This window comes from Cololabis saira, chromosome 19 (assembly GCF_033807715.1).
Source record: "Cololabis saira isolate AMF1-May2022 chromosome 19, fColSai1.1, whole genome shotgun sequence".
In the NCBI taxonomy this organism is placed as follows: domain Eukaryota; kingdom Metazoa; phylum Chordata; class Actinopteri; order Beloniformes; family Belonidae; genus Cololabis; species Cololabis saira.
In genome coordinates this window covers 4,155,193-4,175,962 of record NC_084605.1, presented here as the reverse complement: position 1 = coordinate 4,175,962, position 20,770 = coordinate 4,155,193, and the positions used below count along the sequence as shown (strand labels likewise).

At 41.4% G+C, this 20,770-nt stretch overlaps 1 protein-coding gene across 1 annotated transcript in view; it reads right to left on the bottom strand.

The window, feature by feature from the left end:
* LOC133419733 (NACHT, LRR and PYD domains-containing protein 3-like) overlaps positions 1–20,770 on the bottom strand; it is a 59,277-nt gene that overhangs the window by 12,034 nt on the left and 26,473 nt on the right. Inside the window, exons 12-14 of the mRNA XM_061709137.1 lie at positions 20,008–20,181; positions 14,180–14,353; positions 11,785–11,958 (exon numbers count right to left, since the gene is read on the bottom strand). Coding sequence (XP_061565121.1) covers positions 11,785–11,958; positions 14,180–14,353; positions 20,008–20,181 — 522 coding nt within the window. The remainder of the gene's footprint in view (positions 1–11,784; positions 11,959–14,179; positions 14,354–20,007; positions 20,182–20,770) is intronic.

Here is a 20,770-nt window from a genome sequence, read left to right as displayed (position 1 = left end):
CCCCCAAACTACTGGAGACTCCTGCATCAGTCATTAAACAAATCCATACGGTTTTATTTCATTTTATCTGGAAAAACAAGTGTCATTATCTCAACAAAAACATCCTGAGTAACTCCTACAATCAAGGAGCATTAAATGTTACTGGTTTAAAAACTTCAAATGTTACTTATTATCTGAACTAAATAAAATAAAATCTAACTAAAATTCAATTATGACACTTGATTCCAGATGTAGTTTTTCGACAAATTGTAGTATTTTCTCCTAAAATGTGGTTTAGCGGTTAATAAACCATCCAGTTATCAAATGTTCATAAACAGACATAACTGTGCTGTCGTCTGATTTATAAATCATTGAATCTGGAATAACCATAGTATTATATATCAGAAGAAATGAATCTTGGATTAAAAACCACCTTATTTCTGTGTCATCGGTTATTGAAAGCTCCTTCTTCTACATGGTGAGGTTTTAACAACATTTATTCCAATAACGGCCAAAGAACACGGATACGGCTGTGATGTCACGAAGTCTGTCCCCTTAATATTTGGTACAGTTACCAAGAACCAGTAGTCCATGACATTAAAATTTGGCCATGAATCGGGTTTCCTGATATTAATATGTACTTAATTTCTACGCCGGGGAAATACACGAAGCAAAGCTTGAAGGCATACAAAAGTGTTGACGCTTGGTCCGACTTCAAGGCAGGATTTGTTGGTGAAATTAAAGTGATGAGGACACCGAACTTTATGATTTGACCGTTTAACGTTAGCTACCCAAAAATCCAACATTACCTGATACAAAATGGGAACCACAAATCCACGTTTCGGTGCCTGGAATCCAGTTGTTTCTGAGAATTGCAGCAATCCTTTTGTCTCTCTTGAGCTTATTTTTCGACAGTCTGTAAAACGATAACTCCGATTTCTTGCTTAATCTATGAGTACAGTCGATCGCACAACAGCTCTTTCCCATTTTAGATGTTTTCCATTTGCTCAAACTGACAGTTTACGCTGACACTCAGTCTTTCTGCCACTCAGTCTTTCTGACACTCAGTCTTTCTGCCACTCAGTCTTTCTCCCACTCAGTCTTTCTGACACTCAGTCTTTCTCCCACTCAGTCTTTCTCCCACTCAGTGGGCGAAACCCGCATCTGTGATGTCATGTGCATTCCCTCTATAGTATTATTCAAAGTGGAGAGTGTTCTCTGAATACCTGATGGGACCGAGGCCCAAAGGTAACGTATGTCATCATCATCAATATTTCAGACATTTACATAATAATTGTATATAAATATCTATTTTTTAAAATATTTATATTTACTGTATATCTCTGTAGTTATGTTTGAATGTTAAGTTCACTGTTTTGTTGTAACCAGCTGATTTGTATGAAGAGGTTCCTTTCATTTGTTTCTTTTGGCTTCATCTAGTGGTCGTTTCATGTTACTGCTGAGTGAATTAGATTCAGGCAGTAAACATCATATTCTGTAGACTGTTGGCTTGTGTGCAGCAATCAATACACACCTTTATTCCTTCTTTCCAGATTTACTCCCGCACACATAACTGCATTCATTGCGTGGATGCAGCAGTAAAGCAAATGTTTTTCTGGGAAGACTTAAAATTATTGTTATTTAATGTTTTAATGCATTAAAATAATGATTTAATGCCAACAATGAAACAAGGAGTCTTCACTCTTTTAACTAAACCTAATAAAGACAAAGATAATTCGATGACCTGAGAACAATAACTTTGTTAAATGTTGACTACAAATTGATTCGTCTTATTTTTGCTGATGGGTTGAAGACAGATGGAGGACGGATAGTAAGTGAGACGCAGTCAGGACTGATCAGAGATGGGTTTATACATCATAATATGAGGCTGCTTCTTGATGTGATGGACTAGAATGGTTTAATAGAAGATAAAGGCTTTGTTTTGTTTTTTGATTCCTACAAAGCCTTTGATTCTGTTGAGCATTGGTTTATAACAAAGTTCTTCCAGTATTTTGGTGAAAAGTTGATCAAAGTAATCAGTATAATGTTTCAGGATACTAACAGTTCAGTCTCTCCCTCAAGGAACAACTACAAGACTTGAGAATGTAGAAACTTAAGTTGTGATTTCACACTATTCTGAAAACCCAGATTTCTAAATGTCTGCATCTTCAATCTTTGTTTTTAATTTTAAAATGAAAAAAAAAAAAAAATTGTTTAGATAAATAGGACATACGAGGATGTAGATCAGATGGTCCTTCATTAGATAGACTGAACAAAGAATAAACAATTCTTTTCAAAAATGAACAAAAACATACATCTGACGGTGTTGACGATGAACTGACCGTGTTGACAAAAAACTGATGTGTATCACTGATTAATGAACAAACAGATGGAAGAGACAAAAGATGAAGAACTAACTACTCTTTGTCTTATATTGAACATAAATCAGATAATAATAAACATACTGTAAATTCCGTTTTTTAAGTGGTGTGTGTGTGTGTGTGTGTGTGTGTGTGTGTGTGTGTATGTGTGTGTGTGTGTGTGTGTGTGTGTGTGTGTGTGTGTGTGTGTGTGTGTGTGTGTGTGTGTGTGTGTGTGTGTGTGTGTGTGTGTGTGTGTGTGTGTGTGTGTGTGTGTGTTAAATTGATATTCCTTAACAACAATGCTGCTCAAAATGCTTGCAACACATACAACAATTTGCCTAGGAACAGGATCAATTAGCTCAAGATTTCATTTGTGCCTTGCCTTGAGCAACAGGCGTCGGACATGCTCACACTCTATGAAGTCCATCACATCAGGGCTTTGCTGTAGATCTCTCTTGTTCTTCATTGGACTGGTGATGCATTTCCCATTACTTTCACTATGATGTCTTCAAATGAGCAACCTTTGCTGTTGGACCATGGAGATGCAGAAACTCCACTTCCACGTCCCGGTGCTCGGTATCCACAGCAATGGTTTTGGCCACCAGTGGTCATCGTACACTACTGCTAGCCAGTCTCCATTATTGAGACTGCAAACAGCAGTTACTGTCAAAGTACCCTCAGGACCTTTCAGAGGCTCCTCATCCAACTCCCCCTCCATCACATCTTCCATCTCCATCTCCTCTTCCATATCTGGGGGGTCGTCTGCTTGCAGCACTGCACTTTCACTGGACCTTTGCTGTCTGGACCTTTTCTGTGCATCTTTCCAATACTTTCTCTGGTGCCTCTTTGCCCAGTCTCCCATGTCACCTATTTGTATTACCTTTTTGTCTTGAACTCTCTTCTTCTACCTTTGTCTTTCCTTCTCGTGCATCTCATGTTTTCCTTCTGGGTCACTGTTTAATTTCTCTCTTCTCTTCCGTTGGTACTCTCTATTTCTTCTCTTTTGCTCCTCGACTGACAATTTCTGTCTAGCCATGCTTTCCTACAATACAAATTGAAATAATGAAACAGACCTTTATATGAACATAGAATCGGATCCCTCCATAGAGATAACCATTCAATGTAATATTCAGTTTCACCACGATATGTAGTCAAAATCTACAAACTGGTACTTTAATGTAATATACAGTATAATGATAATATAAGCGCTGGGAAAGTTACACAATACTAAGCAGACCACAGCCTATCCATGCTCTACAAGTCAGAAGTGTAGGGTATACAGTACAAGGTCAAATAATGTAACATGGAATGATTTAATTAATGCTATATGTGTACATTTATGTATAAAGAAAACCCTGAAATACTATTTTAATTCTTGACTATGTTCACAAATTATATTATGTTAGCATATTACCACTCTTTGTTATTTAATATTTACACCCTCAGAGTTTTTTAAAGGTTTTTTGGGTGGGTCAATACTGTGACCTCTTGCTGAGGACAGGTATAGTAACATGGACCTCTTAACTACAGGCCATACATTTAAACAAATTCACACAGATAAAGTGTAAAATGCGTTATAAAAAGAACATAGGTATACACAGTTCCTTTAGATTTAACTTTATAAGTATGTTAACCATGATGAATTTCTTGATTTCCAATATAAATTAGACATTTCTATGTAGGACATGTTTTGTCCCAACTCTCAAGAATCAGTGATATATTTACACATACATACACACGTTTTTTTAACTTTATTTTGGTTTTATGGTAGAATCCTGCCGGTAGTTTCCTAACCCACCAGGGATCTTCAGGGATGAGGAGCATGAAAATGCCATCAGTCATGTATACGTGTGTTCACAGATATATAACATATAAAAGATGAATTTATTGATTTGTACTTTTATTTTCAATAGAGCTTTGAGCTACTGAGGGTGATTGAGGAGGTCACAGGTATAGGAGCAAGAATAAAGAGAGGGGAGATTAGACTGCTGGATTTTATCTTTGATGTGATGCTCCCAGAGGTGAGATGGTCAATAGATCTTCCTTGGGAAATGGAAGGAAATTATTAGGTGGTCAATATTTTATTCCTTTGGAAAACATAAAACCAAAACAGTGCAGATCAAAATCCTGGAAGGAGAGGGCAGGACCAGACTGAAGGCTGAGATCATGATGGCCAGTGGGAGTCTGATGCTGACCCCACAGTCATTGTTCATTTTTTATTGTTTTATGTTCAGTTTCATTTATTCCTCCTCATTGTTGTTCGTGCTTTTCCCTTGTTTTTAATCTTTTTTCTTTGTATGTTTGTTTTTCTATTTTCTATAGAAAAGAGAATAAATATGTATATACATATATATATATATATATATATATATATATATATATATATATATATATATATATATATATATATATATATATATATATATATATATATATAATATATGCATATTATATTAATACATTATTTTGAATTTTTTTGCATCTTTAGTAAGTACATTTATATTATACATATACATGTTTTAGATTTTGTTATATGTGTATATAAATAAGTTTTAAAGAAGACATGTAGCATTATATATATATATATATTATTTTTAATTTTTTTTGCATCTTTAGTAAGTACATTTATATTATACGTGTGTGTACATGTTTTTTAATTTGTTATATTTGCATATAAATAAGTTGCAATATAAATAACGTTATATACGTATATATATATATATATATATATATATATATATATATATATATATATATATATATATATATATATATATATATATATATATATATATATATATATATATATATATATATATATATATATATAGTGGGTGTGTTTTATAATTTTCGTTTTATGGCCGCTTGTAAACTACCTATACTATTTCCTTGTCGGCCATCTTGCCTGCAGGTCCCTCTCGCTCAATGAGGCGTCTACGTTTACATGTCTATGGAGGTGAGGGTCCATTCTGCCATCTGGTGGTGATATGTAGTAACTGCACAAAGTGTAAATCTAGAATAATTACATCAAAAAAATTACTTCCTGTTATTTCTTTCAAAATAAAACAAAAAAAAGATAACGACGTTAACGAGTCTTTTTCTAGAGGAACTAGTGCAAAAAACAATATTCATCTGTCCTCGGACATTAATGAATGTAATTGCAGTCTGTAATCGATGAATACTTCTGTAATTAAAGTGAATTACACACGATAATGTTGTTAAATGGAACAAACGTGTAGTTTCTAGTGTCACCACAAGAGGGCAGTCTGTTCTCATCATCACACCAGTCATCAAACTGTCTGTAGAAAAATAAACAAAAGCTACAAAATGGTTTATGTTTTGTTTTATTTAATCTTTTGTGTCATGTTATTATTCCTGCTGCCTCAGTTTGAACAAGGTTGCAGAATATATAACTGGATAAAAGTCTACTGTAAAGATTAGTTTGTATTATGGTTACTTTAGTATTTTATTATGTTATTTTACTTCTGTTATTATTATTACTCAGTCCACTTATAAGCTGCACCAAGACCTGAATCTGCCTTTCGTTTATCCTGTAAATGGTAAGAATGACAGTAAAGAAGTCTGAGTCTGAGTTTAGCTTGAAAAACTAATTAACAACGTTTTAATGGCTGAACACCACGTGAAAAGTTAAAAATAAAAATCGCAAGCAAAGTTACAAGTTGGTTTGATCTATTAAACGGCATCAATGAAGAAGATAATCGGGAGATATAAAACGTTAAACACTCACGGAAGGAGGATGTTCCAGATGTGCCGCCGTCCTTGGCTGCCTGAGGCCAAAGCAACGCCGGTCAGTGTCATGTGACCGACGGACCATGATTTGATTGGCTGGATGCCGGTTTGATGTCATCCTGGTTGACTAGTTATCCTAGTGGCCCGGATGTTAAAAGGGATTTTCTGACAGTGAACTTTAACCTCTGAATTCGGCCTGTTTAACTTGGACAATCTGAATTATTTTACTTTGAATTTCTCATCTTCAACTCTTGAAATTTAAAATACTAAAAAAAAAAAGTGAGAGAAAATAAAGTGTTGAAAAATTGAGTAGTTTAATTCAGATACAGAAAAATGTATATCAATTAATTTGCTGTGTAAGATCTTGCTGATGAAATTCAAAGACTTGTAAAGTTAAAAATCTGATGGAACAGATTTACTTCTATAGGATCGGTGTTTCTACTGATATCTTTTTTTTCACTTTGACACTAAACTGGATTATTAGCTGAAAAACCACCTCCTGGAAGTGTAAAAAGGTTTATTGGATATTCTGGAGGTTTTTAAATTAGTGCCGTCTCCAGTACAGGATTTCTGTTTGGATATCTGGGTTTTCTCCCGAATCTCAAGGTAACGGAAACGCGGCTGACTGGCATCCTGCAGTTGTGGTCAGCAGCGCTCAAAAAGAGGTGAAAACACTAAAGTGGTTTCAGAAATCACTAATAAAAGATAACTGCACAGAGACTTATTATTTTGTTATTTAAGCTTTAAAATTGTACTATTATGATCTGTTAACTGCAGGTCTGGATCTAGACCCTAATGGTCAACAGAGGAACTGTAGGTCTGGATCTGGACCCTAGTGGTCAACAGAATAACTGCAGGTCTGGATCTGGCTGTTTCCAACATTTATTTGGTCATAAATATGTTCCAGTCAAGTTGTACGGAGGCCGACACCAGGACTTGTTCCCCTTTTGCATCTATGGACAGTAGTTGGCATCAATGTTGATGGTTGATTTGTACGGACAAGATGGCAGCAACCAGAATGACATTTTTTCTAAGCGGCCTAAAGACAAACCAACACTCATGTGATGACATCATAAACACTTTAATATTGATCAGTAATCCACAAAACCTTTCTGAACCTCATTCACTCATTCAGTTTTATACAAGCCGTCACCGGTTCAACTCATGAAAAAGGCCACACACTTGATCTTGTGTTATCCTATGGTGTTTCGGTATCTGTGAACGAAATCTGTGCCATGTCTTTCTCCGACCACTCCCCTATTCTGTTTTCTGTATCAGCCCCATGCTCAGGTAATACCCGTAACTGGACTCCGTTGCTCCTCTTAAACCCAGACGCATGAAAGCACAGACATCTCCATGGCTCGACGATGCAACGCGCTACCTCAGACGTGCCTGTAGGCGGGCTGAGCGCAAGTGGCAGAAGGACCGCCTCCACGTGTCCCTCCAGATTCTTCCTAGTTGCTTGGCGGATTACCATCGAGCCGTTAAAACTGCCAAATCCCAGTACATTTCCTCCCTCTCCAGAAACAGTCACAAACCCCAGGTTCTTTTCAACACACTAAATTCTCTTATAAATCCACAAAATGAATCCTCTGTTGTGCCCTCACCTGCTCTCTGTGATAGCTTTTTAAAATTCTTCATTGATAAGATTGCAGCACTCAAGCCTACGGATATCTCTGCCACCCCACTCCCTGACCCACTCGCCTTCCCCCAGCCAGCTGTCCTCGAACAGTTTGAGTACCCTATCCTCCCTCTCTAATGCACTTAGACACCTTCGGCCCTCCAACTGCCCCTCTGACTGCCTTCCCTCCTGTCTATTCAAGGACTCTGCAGTCTTCGACTCAGTTGCCCCCTTCCTTTTACTGCTGACAAATCTCATCCTTTCCTCTGGGTGCGTCCCGGCTGCCTTCAAGCATGCCGTGGTGCAGCCACTATTAAAGAAGCTGAAGTGAGAGAAAATACATTTTGTGTCCTGAAGATGCCCTGGGTTCCCAAAACACAGCTTTAGTTTTAGTCAGCCACGCACCTGCTGTTTATCATAGCAAATGCCTGTTTTTCTGTGAGAAAGAGCCTGGTTCGCACGGGATTTTGGTCCTGTGGGAGCCGAAACTTAGTTTGGGAGCTTGCGGACGGGGGGCGAATAGGCCTTTCCCCCCCCCTCTGCAAGGTGCTGAGGGAAAGGTATAAAGACCCGGTGGCCGGAAGTAGATTTCAGAGTCTGCCGTGGGTTGGTGCTGATAACGCCCGGCGCAGGTTTTTTTTCCTTGGCTTACTCAAACCGGACTGCTGGCTCTCCAGTCCCTTTGTCGAGGTAAGATAGGCCTTAAAAACCTTTGTAGTTGTCTGTGATGAATACTGCTGTTTTGCGGGGGGTAACCCGACAAGTTATCCTAACAAACGAGTAATCTTGTGTGTACTGCTGTTTTGCGGGGGGTAACCCGACAAGTTATCCTAGCAAACGAGTAATCTTGTGTGTACTGCTGTTTTGCGGGGGGTGACTTGGCCCGTTATCCTAGCAAACGGGTAGTTTTGTGGATGTCTTCTATGTAAATGCTTGCTTTTTGCTAATAAATGTATTCATATCTCATAGAAAAGAAGAGGTGTGTGTGTGTGATTCATTTTGGTACAGCCGACCACTCCTAGAACCTATTGGAATTTCTCCCAAAACAGAAGCCAAACCTTGAACATTCTATTCTCTCCAACTTCAGGCCCATTTCCATGTTACCCTTCCTGTCTAAAGTCCTTGAGCGAGAAGTTTTTGTCCAGCTGCAATCCTTTTTAAATAATAACAACCTCTATGAGAAATTCCAGTCTGGCTTTAGAACAGCCCACAGCACTGAGACGGCCCTTCTGAGAGTGCTTAATGCCCTGCTCCTAGCCGCTGGCTCAGGTAGCCCTGTGGTCCTGGTGCTTTTAGACCTCACAGCAGCCTTTGACACGGTGGATCACAGGATCCTGCTGTCTCGGCTAGAACATCACGTAGGCATCAAAGGCACAGCCCTGAAGTTTTTTCAGTACTACCTGGCCAACAGAAGCTTTGCTGTACAGCTTGGTGATTCCATCTCGTCTCCTGCCCCCCTCACCTGCAGGGTCCCACAAGGCTCCATAATAGGCCCCATCCTCTTCCTGCTGTACGTTCTACCCCTAGGGGAAATCATAACCAACCATAACATCTCCTTCCACTGTTATGCAGATGATGTCCAGCTGTATCTACCCCTCAAGGTTGATGGGCAGGCTGCACTACATCCACTGCTTGACTGTCTGGCTGACATCAAAGCATGGATGGGCAGAAACGTCCTCAACCTCAACGAGAGCAAGACCGAGACCATTGTTTTTGGAAAAACCTATCCAGCCTACTCTATCAATGCCCTGGGCCCTCTCGCCTCTAACATCAGGCCCTCTGTCAGAAATCTGGACAGTACCTTTTAAGTTTGAGCAGCAGGTCAGTGCAGTAGTTCGTAAAAGCTTCTTCCACCTGAGAACTATTGCCAAGGCCAAAGCCTACCTGCCTCAGAGCAATCTGGAGAGAGTCATCCATCCTTTTGTCACTTCACAACTGGACTACTGCAACGCCCTATACACCGGCATCGACCAATCTCAACTCCGACGCCTGCAGTTAGTTCAAAACTCAGCCGCTCGACTCCTTACTTGCACAAAGAAGCAAGATCACATCACCCCGGTCCTTGCATCACTCCACTGGCTGCCCATCTGCTACCGTATTCATTTCAAACTTCTCCTGACCGCTTACAAATCTCTCCATGGCCTGGCCCCCACATACCTGTCTGAGATTCTCCACCACCACATCCCATCTAGAGCACTCTGGTCAGCCGACCAACTGTTGTTGGAAGTGCCCAGGATCAGGCTTAAAACCAGGGGGGGCAGAGCCTTGGCTGTGGCAGCCCCCAGACTCTGGAACTCCCTTCCCCTACACATCCGGGCGGCCCAGTCTTTACATATTTTTAAATCTCACTTAAAGACCCACCTTTTTTCCCTTGCTTTTAATTAGTGTCTTTATATTCTCTTATTCAGATTGTGTCTCTTAGCCCTTTTCTAGTCCCCTTTTTTATGTCTTAGCTTTTTAAAGCACTTTCTGTGAAGCACTTTGTTTGCGGCTCAGCCGTTTATGTGCTATATAAATTAAATTTGACTTTGACTTTGACTTCATCTGGCTGATTGTAGTTCAGTGATTCCTCTCTGACATCACAGTTGGTCACATGTGCAGCAAACTACCTGCAGCTGACATGAAGTGAATGATGTCAGCTGAACTGAGCTCCAGAGAAACAACATGCTGCTATTCACTGTGAAGCTCTGACTGGAAACAGACGGAAGAACAACATGTGGATCCTGGAATAATGGCAGCTTCCACCTTTAAAGGACCGGAAGAGGAAGAAATTTCCAAGGAATCATTCAGAACAGTTTCAGCAACATGGGATTCAGGTGTTCTGGTGGAAACAGAGAAAGACTCAACTATCTGTCCAACAGAGACAGTTTCCCTGACAGGAGGAGACTCTTGAGACTGACCTCAACACAGAGACACGGAAGAACCTGACCAGAACCAGAACCCAGCATAGAGAGGTTCAGTGAATGTGGTGTTGATGGTGTGGAGGTGGATCAGTCTGTCAGAGGAGACGCTGTAGAAGGACAGAGTTCCAGCAGGAACGTCCACATACACTGCTACTCTGTCAGAGACTGAGAAAGAGGAGGAGGAAGATATTTCTCTCTTATTGTGACAGACACGGTACCGACCATCATCAAAACATTCCAGACTCCAGGAATGATCGTTCAATCCAAACACACAGTCATCAGAGTCTCCTTTCCTTCTGATTCTTCTGTAACTCACTGATATAGAAACTCTTCCTCTCCTCTGGACCTCCCAGTAACAGCGACCCGTCAGAACTTCTCTACACAGCAGCTGTTCCCAGAAATCAAACCTGTCTGCATGATCAGGATATGACTGATAGCCGTACGAACGTCTCATCTTCCTGTTGTTGTCAGACAGTTTGATGTGTTTGTGGACTGTGTTTGTGTCGATGGTGAGTTGATAGGAATCTGATGGAGAGAACAAACAACCCAGCTGCAGTTATTGTTGATCTGTCATTGATCATTGATGGACTCATGAATGAGTGATGTGTCAGTGTGAAGACAAGAAATAAAAACACACTTACACTTCCTCAGACCTGGTGTCAACCATCGTTGTCCAGCAGGCTCCACCCTGAAAGGAGGAGGGGGGGTCAGACCAGTACAGTCTCTTTCAGCAAACATGGACATTACATGGCTCTCACACACTGATGAAGGAACAGTCCAACACTTGGACAGATGCACTTGAATGCAGCATCTCTGAAGTTCTGTCCTGTGGTCGTCACGTTGCAGAACAGTTTGAACACATTCTTTTCATCTGATTTCATCTTTGCTGAATCAGCAGCAGGATGAGACCATGTCATGGATGAGTGAAGGTGCAGCTGTTATTGTGCTATGATGGGCCTGAAAACCACACTGCTGTGGTTCTGGGATGTTTAGTGGGTCAAGAACGGCTCAGAGTTGTAAACTGCATCTATCAGCTTTGCTGCAGCACCAGATGAGCTGCGGCAGCTCCATCTGCTCAAAGATCTCTGTTCAAAGCCAGAGAGCCACAAAGATGACGTCCACAACATCATGAAGAGTCCAGCACACTGATGTCCTTCTGTCTTCATACCTGAGAGTGTCGAGTCTCCAGCGGGGATCCTCCAGTCCAGCAGACAAAAGCTTCCCTGCTGACTCTCCTGGATGGTTGTAGCTCAGGTCCAGCTCTCTCAGATGGGAGGGGTTGGAGCTCAGAGCTGAGACCAGAGAAGCACAGCCTTCTTCTGAGATCAGACAGCCTGACAGCCTGCAGACACACAAACCAACACACATGCAGAGACTCTGAGAGAACTGGTCTGAGACTAAAGCTGACTCTGTCCTTGTGTTCACCTGATGATGGTACTGAAGGAAAAGTCATAGTGTCAACAGAAACACTGGAATTGACCCTGAATCCAACAAATGTTGCTGAGACGTTTCAGCCTGAACTAAATTTGTGGATGAACATCAACATCCAAAGAGTTACTGGTGCTGAGGCCGACAGCAGATGTGGAGAGAGACGTGTGAAGAACATCATGTGACCTGAACATGTGACATCACACTCCATGACTAACGTGTCTGTCCTCAACACTTCAGCGAGTTTTACAACCAGATAAGTCAGTTGCGTTTCAAGATCACTTTAATGAGCTTCATTTGAGCTGACTTTCTGACTCTTTTCTCAACCAAACAGTGTTCGTGTTTCCAGGGACGTTGTTTGGTCTGAAATGTTCTGAAGTCTCCAGAAACAATCTGCTGGTTTTTATTCAAGGTCAGATGATCAGAAATGGATCAATGACAAAATTTTGATCAGTCCAGCACCTTGTGGACATCCAGACACAGACTAAATCGAGGTTAGAAGAACAGACACTTCTGCTGCTGAGGTCGTCACCATTTGACAGTTATTGGTGCTCCAGTTTGATCATTTTATGGAAACTAATTCAATATTAAATAGGAAACATTTCAAAGTCTGACATACACGTCTTATTTGAGAACTTTTAGTCATAAAGAAGAAGTCAGATTATAGAGGGGAGTTTAGAAATGTTCACAAGTGGACAAACTTGTTTATACTCTTCAATTAAAGGAAGAAATTAAAGCTGCAAGCAGCGATGAACAGGCCCTCACACCCTTGTGGACGTTCAGGCATGCTGCAGTGGAAGCGCTTGTATGACTTGCATGTAGATGTCTTCAGGCCTGGACATTTAGCGGATGAACACCACCCATGACTCTCTATTTCAAACCATTCAAAAGTTATGGGAGACAGTAGGAACTATCAAATATGGACCAATCAGATGAATGGGGGGGTGCACTTTTTGGCATCTATCGTCGCCACGGTAACGCTTTTGACTGAGAAAAGTAATGCCCATCGTCGCAGGATCGAGACCTACATTTTGATGTATAACACACCTGGGTGTACATTACGGTTCAGGCGAAGAAGCGGCTGAAGTAATGGCATAAATTGCGCCAAAATTACACGATTAATTAAAAATGTCCGCCTTCCTGTTCGGTTTCGGCCATGGCGCCAAGAGACTTTTCTTTTAGTTGCGACATGATACAGGTGTGTACCGATTTTCGTGCATGTACGTCAAACCAAATTGTGGGGCTTGAGGTAGTTTGAGGCTTGAAGTTTTCTAGGGGGTGCTGTTGAGCCATTAGGCCACACCCATTAATGCAAATCATGAAATATCAAATTTATCGCCAGGCCTGGCTTGCATGCAAAATTTGGTGACTTTTGGGGAACTATCACATATGGACCGATTAGATGAATGGGGGGCGCGCTTATTGGCGTCTATCGTCACCACGGTAACGCTTTTGACTGAGAAAAGTAATGCGCATCGTCACAGGATCGAGACGCACATTTTGAGGTATAACACACCTGGGTGCACGTTACAGTTCGGGCCGCATTAACAGCCGAAGAAATTGCATAAATTGCGCCAAAATTACACGATTAATTCAAAATGGCCGACTTCCTGTTCGGTTTCGGCCATGGCACCAAACCGTACGGTGGGGCTTGAGGCACAAAGTTTTCTAGGGGGCGCTGTTGAGCCATTCTGCCATGCCCATTAATGCAAACCATTAAATATAATTTTTCTCCTGGCCTGGCTTGCCTGAAAAATTTGGTGACTTTTGGGGTACGTTTAGGGGAGAAAAAAGGCCCTCACTTCGTCAGAAGAAAGAGGAAAAAAAAAAAGAAAAAAAACAAGAAAAAAAATTCCTACATATACAATAATGCCTTCGCACTGTAATTGCTCGAGTCCTAAAAAAACACCCGGATCCCTGAAATAACCTGAAACTGACTAAACTACAAACAGACATTTATATGGACTTGGGGGAGCCCTTCTCCTCGTTCATCATCCTCACACAGTTCTGACCGACTGTCTGTAGCGCTTCAACTGATCTGGACCCAGTTACAGTTATTAAAACTCCCATAAACAATCCTTCAATATCAGCCACAGTTCTAACGGTCAACAGTTGAACACTTGGTGGATTCTGACCTGAGAGACTCTAGGTGACAGTGTGGACTCTCCAGTCCAGGACACAGCTTCTTCAGTCCTGAATCCTGCAGGTGGTTGTTACTCAGGTCCAGTTCTGTCAGACTGGAGGACTGAGAGCTGAGAACTGAGGACAGATCAGCACAGATGTCCTCTGAGAGGTTACAACCACTCAACCTGCAGAGGAGATTAAAGAGAGATCATGAGGTTATTTAGGAAAGTTTATTTGTAGGGATGTCCCGATACCATTTTTTTCACACCGAGTACAAGTATGAGTATTTTAATTTGTGTACTCGCCGATACCGAGTACCGATCCGATACTTCTACCACAAAAATAACTAGGCTAAAAATGCAATGAAAAATGCAATGAATTGGAAGACAGGTTTTGTTTGGAACAGCAATTCAATTTTCTTTTCAATTCGGCTTTCCTCCGCGCTTGCAGGTAAATCAACTTCACATGTGCAGTGCTTCACCTGAAGCCATCCATGTGAAACAACATAAACAATCAAATAGAATTTAAAAAACAGGCTGAATGAAATTATGTTACACACTCTCCATAATGCAAAACAACAAAATATTTTATTTTGGTTTATGGCAGCAGATAAAATTAAGTCCAAACTCGAAAGATGTATTTAAAATTGACATAGATTACCTTGTTGCAGCTATCCTCGTCCAGTTTTTGATATTATTATGTTTTGCCTTTGTTTTATTTTGTCCTTTGTTCTATTATCTTTGTAGTATCTGTTTTTTTGCATTACCAATTTATTTATTTTATTTATTTTCTTCTTTTTAGGTCCAAGGGGTGGGTTTGGAAGGGGCTGAGAATGTGTCAATGCTTGTTTAAAATCATTGTGGATGCCACCTTTGATAAGAAAATCATAAAAAATAAATAAAAACATTTGATCACAAAAAAAAACAGGCTAAATTAAATGATTTTACACACTCTTGTACAGTAGGTGGCGGTATGCACCTTAAAGTTGCTTGCGATCCGCCAATAAAACAGAGAAGAAGAAGAAGAAACAATTCCATTGTTACAGTCCGGTTATAGAGGTTGATAACCGTGGGTGAGACTGGCAGCACCGTTTCAGGCAAGATAGTGACAATTAATGCAAGCGGGACATCAGCAGTGTGGACATATTTCAAAATAAGGGACGACGACAGAATCAAGACAGACTGCGGCTAACGCGGCTAACCAGAATGTAACAATTGGATTGTTTATGTTGTTTATGCGAGTTACGTGGAGTGTTAAATAAAGTTCCCTGTGACTAAGGGAAATACTCAACCGTCCAGTTTGTATAATTAAGGAAGATAGAATTTACTGAAACATGGAACAGCTGGATGCAGCCACAGAGCTGCTGCTCTGTGGCTGCAGACTGACCCAGGGAGCCGCGGGGCGGCTCTACACTCCCCCTAGTGGTGCGAACCAGTAACTACAAGTATCGGTGCGTGGTATCGGAGAATTTTTCCGAGTACGAGTACGAGTATATGAGGGCAGTATCGGCCCCGATACCGATACCAGTATCGGTATCGGGGCATCCCTATTTATTTGTTTAACATTTCATGAACAAGAAAACTCAAAGTGCTTTACATAAAAAAAAAAAAAATTAAAATACATTAAAAAGTAAAAGAGTTTAGTAGCAGAAATTAAAGACAGATAGATAAGTTGAAAATAGGGTCTCCCGGTCTTAGTGAGGACTCGGGTCTCCCGGTCTTAGTGAGGACTCGGGTCTCCCGGTCTTAGTGAGGACTGGGGTCTCCTGGTCTTAGTGAGGACTCGGGTCTCCTGGTCTAAGTGAGGACTCGAGTCTCCTGGTCTTAGTGAGGACTCGGGTCTCCTGGTCTAAGTGAGGACTCGAGTCTCTTGGTCTTAGTGAGGACTCGGGGTTGTAGAGGATTTGGTGCTTTTATATGTAATCATTTGGTTAGAATCTAACATGGGATGCTGTTCATTCCAGAGGGATCTGTATAAGGAACTTTGAAAACTGAGTAAGAAAAGGGAAAGACAGATTTGGATATATATGTGTGTGTGGGTGTTTTTCTCGCAGGGCAGATTACCTCAGAAGGGTACAAACACACACATACGCGCACGCACGCAGGGGGCCCAGCAGCTTTATCACTGATAACAGATGAGGACAGATGAGTGACTATAGGCTGCAGAATAAGTGTAACTGGTGTTTGACAGTGCAACCATTGTGAGCTAAAGGAAGAAATACGCTATCTGATCAAGATGTGTTAGACGGAGCGTATTAAGCGTCAGGTAGTAACAGAGAGGTAAAGTTAGTTATAGATGCAGGGCCAAATGTCAACAGATAGGAACAGAAAAAGTCATATTTATGTGCTAAATTGTACAAATACATCAATGAGGTCATAGATGTAAGGGTCTGTTTAGGTTTGAATTTAAGGTAGAAACTGTCTAATAGAGCGTAAATGAGGCAGATTGCGTATCACGAAGGAAGATTGGGGGCAGCGAGGACTCGGGTCTCCTGGTCTTAGTGAGGACTGGGGTCTCCTGGTCTTAGTGAGGACTCGGGTCTCCTGGTCTTAGTGAGGACTGCGGTCTCCTGGTCTTAGTGAGGACTGGGGTCTCCTGGTCTTAGTGAGGACTCAGGTCTCCTGGTCTTAGTAAGGACTCGGGTCTCCTGGTCTTAGTAAGGACTCGGGTCTCCTGGTCTTAGCGAGGACTGGGGTCTCCTGGTCTTAGTGAGGACTCGGGTCTCCTGGTCTTAGTGAGGACTTGGGTCTCCTGGTCTTAGTGAGGACTTGGCAGCAGGGTTGTGGACTGACTGCAGGTCATGGGATGATCTCTGTTGTGAATGTCTTCATCAGGTCACTGAGTCTCCTGTCATTTCAGATCCTGCCCCCCTCATCATCCAGGTAATTATCTCATTCCACTCACACGAGCTTCCCGCCCATCTCCACCCCTGGTTTTCATTGTCATCAGTCCTCCTTCAGATACCAGCCCAGGTCCACATGTCCTCTGCCAGATTGTCTAGTGTGTTTGCCCAGCTCTCCAGCATTTCCCAGCCTACTGATACTGCTTGCCTGATATCCAGCCTGTTTCCCCGTTTTTGGATCAGAAAACTTCACTTAAATTCTTCAAGTCAGATTTTTATTAACTATTCAAGCAACACCAACACAGAGAGATATCATTAGCTGCTACACCCATCTCACTCATGGTGCACCAGCAACCAGAGCATCACCTGGGAAAACTATCGCAATTGGGAGACCAAACAGTAGATCAACTCCAGGAGCTACACATCCACATGTCAAAGGAGCTCTTCAGTCTGAAACCAGGTTGTACACACCTCACTGAACATCGGATCCGTCTCCATTTACCTTAACAGCCGCCCATTAGGGACACCACTTGCCACATTCCAGCCAGACTTGTCCCTGAACTGAAGCAAGAAGTGGAGGAGATGCTGGCTACAGGAATCATCGAGCCTTCTCACAGTGCATGGTGTAGCCCTGGGGTATTGGTTCCGAAAAAGGAGGACCATAAACTCAGATTCTGTGTTAATTTTTCAAAACTGAATGCTGTGTCAGCCGTTGACCCCTACCCGATGCCAAGGGTGGATGAACTGATTGAGCGCTTGGGACATGCCAACTTCCTGACGACCCTTGACCTCTGCAAATGGTAATGGCAAGTACCCTTACCAGATTATTCAAAGGACTTAACAACTTTCAGAGTTCCAAGTGGCCTGTTCAGATTCAGGATGATGCCGTTTGGTTTGCACGGAGCACCGGCAACATTTCAGAGTTTGGTGGATGAAGTTTTGAGAGGAGCAGCGGCCTACATTGATGACGTTGTGATCTTCAGTCGAACCTGGGAGGAGCACGTTCAACATCTTGCTGATGTCTTTCAACTCATTCAGAGAGCTTGTCTGGTCATTAATGCCAAGAAGTGTCACATTGCCAAACCTGAGGGCAGTACCTTGGCTATGTGATTGGAGGGGGAGGTATCCATCCTCAGGTGGGAAAGGTAGTGGCGATTGCAGCTTCCCCACTACCCAACAACAAGAGGAGGCTACGGTCATTCTGGGGGTTAGTAGGCTGGTATTGCAGACTTATCCCCAACTTTTCATCAAGGTCTGCAATACTGACTGATATGACTCGCAAATCTAGCCCAGTGAAGGTTAAGTGGACGCAAGAAACTAAGAATGCTTTTCACGATTTGAGAAACTGTCTGTGTCAAGAACCTGTTCTGCATTGTCCAGATGTCACTCTCCCCTTCACTGTTCAGACAGATGCCTCTGGAGTTGAGCTCTGAGCCGTATTACTACAAGGAGAGAATGGAAACCAATTACCCATGTAGTACATCGGCCGAAAACGTTTTTCAAGGGAAACGAGGTATTCAACAGTTGAAAAGGAAGCGCTAGCCATTAAATGGGCTTTAGATACCATGAAATATTACCTCTTTGGCAAAGAGTTTGTTCTTGAGACTGACCATTGTGCATTGCAGTGGATTCATAACATGAAAGACACTAATGCTAGAATCACCAGATGGTACCTGTCTCTACAGCCTTATCGTTTTCAGGTCCGGTATGGGCCAGGTCATAAGAACCTCATCGCCGACAACCTTTCCCGTGACTCTGATGACTAACGGTCTTAAGGGGAGGGGTGCGTGACAAAGTGGATGAGAGTACACCATTGTCCCCATTTCAGTCTACTGTCTCTTAGTCTATCCAGATTCAACCATGCTTGTTTGTTTTAGTCATAGGTTTACCATTGTTTCATACCATGCAGGCACATACTGTAGTACCCCGGGTTTGTTCGTGTTCACAATTATTTCACTTAAAATAATACAGACAAGTATTGTTAAGTTTAAATTGGTTTATTTGTTCAGTTTTGTCATTGATCATAAGTTAATTCTGTTATTTACCACAACCACCAGGTTCCAGTCTCAAAAGGAGGGAAAAGTGCAAACATTTCCTGTATTTATACCCTGGCGACATCATTAGTGATGGGGGGGATCAGTGTGCAGCCACCTGCACATGTTGCATAACTTTAAGTTCTCATGAGTTGAGTTTTGTTCAGTTAATCTGAGTTAATTCTTTATTTGTTTTTGTTTTTTTTTGTTTTGCATATATTTTTGCAACACCTATGACATGGTAGCATTTTTTTTTTAAACACTCTTTTGGACACTTTGGCATTGTTTCTGAGTCTGCCTTCTTTAATCCATCTACTCTGGTCAGGCTTCCCTACAATGACTGCTAGGAAAATGGTGACAATAAAGTGGTTGAATACACAGCCAGCTACAGTGGCACAGTGGAAACAGAAGCTAAGGGAGGTGTATGGAATGAAGCCTTTAACTGCTCGATTACAATTAAGGTCTGATGTTTTTTGTGAGGAGATGGCTACCTATTGCAAGGTACCTTTCCAACTGAGGAGAGTCCGGGGTACGCGGAATGTCTCAACTGTCCATTTATTTAATTATTTATTATTTTTCATTTATAAGTTTTAGTCAACTTTCTAGACCCCACTGGCCCCATTTTGTTATTGTCTTTAATGGCTTCATATATATTCTGTGATGTTGTCAAGGAATGTCCCTTTTTTTCTACAACAAAAATAAAGTAAAAAAAAAAGAAATACATTCGTGTATCTTGTCCTACGCAGGTGTGAATTCTCCTGTGCATTTGTTATTATTGAAACTTTTCTAGCTCCATAGCCTCCGAGTTCTTTGTTTTCACTGGATGAGATGAAATCTGGTCCACCATTATGATTCTGATGAGACTCCAGAGAAACTGCGGTGAAAAATCAGCAGCTAACGGGGATCTAATAAAACAACCAGACAGTTCTAATGGTCAACAGTTGAACACTTGGTGGATTCTGACCTGAGAGACTCCAGGTGACAGTGTGGACTCTCCAGTCCAGGACACAGCTTCTTCAGTCCTGAATCCTGCAGGTGGTTGTTACTCAGGTCCAGTTCTGTCAGACTGGAGGACTGAGAGCTGAGAACTGAGGACAGATCTGCACAGATGTCCTCTGAGAGGTTACACTCACTCAACCTGCAGAGGAGATTAAAGAGAGATCATGACGTTATTTAGGAAAGTTTATTTGTTTAACATTTCATGAACAAGAAAACTCAAACTCGGCAGGTGGTTTTCTGTTGCCTCCATGTAGAAGTAACTTAAAACAGAACACAATGAATCCCAGAGCGATGGTGGCGATGAATGAATTACCAGACGTTTTGATTGGAGATAATAATATGGCAAAATTTAAAAAGAAGCTCAAGTAATTTAAGTAAGTAAGTATATGAAGTTAAGTTTCTGGGTGTATTAATTGATCACAGACTTTGCTGGAAATCCCATACTAAACTTGTGTGTTCCAAACTAGCAAGGACAATAGGGATACTGGGTAAAGCCAGACATATACTGGATAAGAAGCCGTTGCACACTCTGTACTATGCACTTATTGAACCTTATTTATCATATTGTGTAGAAGTGTGGGGTAATAATTATAAAAGCACTTTAAAAAAGATTTGCACTTTACAAAAACGAGCAGTGAGGTTAATAAACGGAGCGGGATACCTAGATCATACGAATAATTTGTTTTTAAATTCTTATTTGCTCAAGTTTCCAGATTTGGTGAAATTCA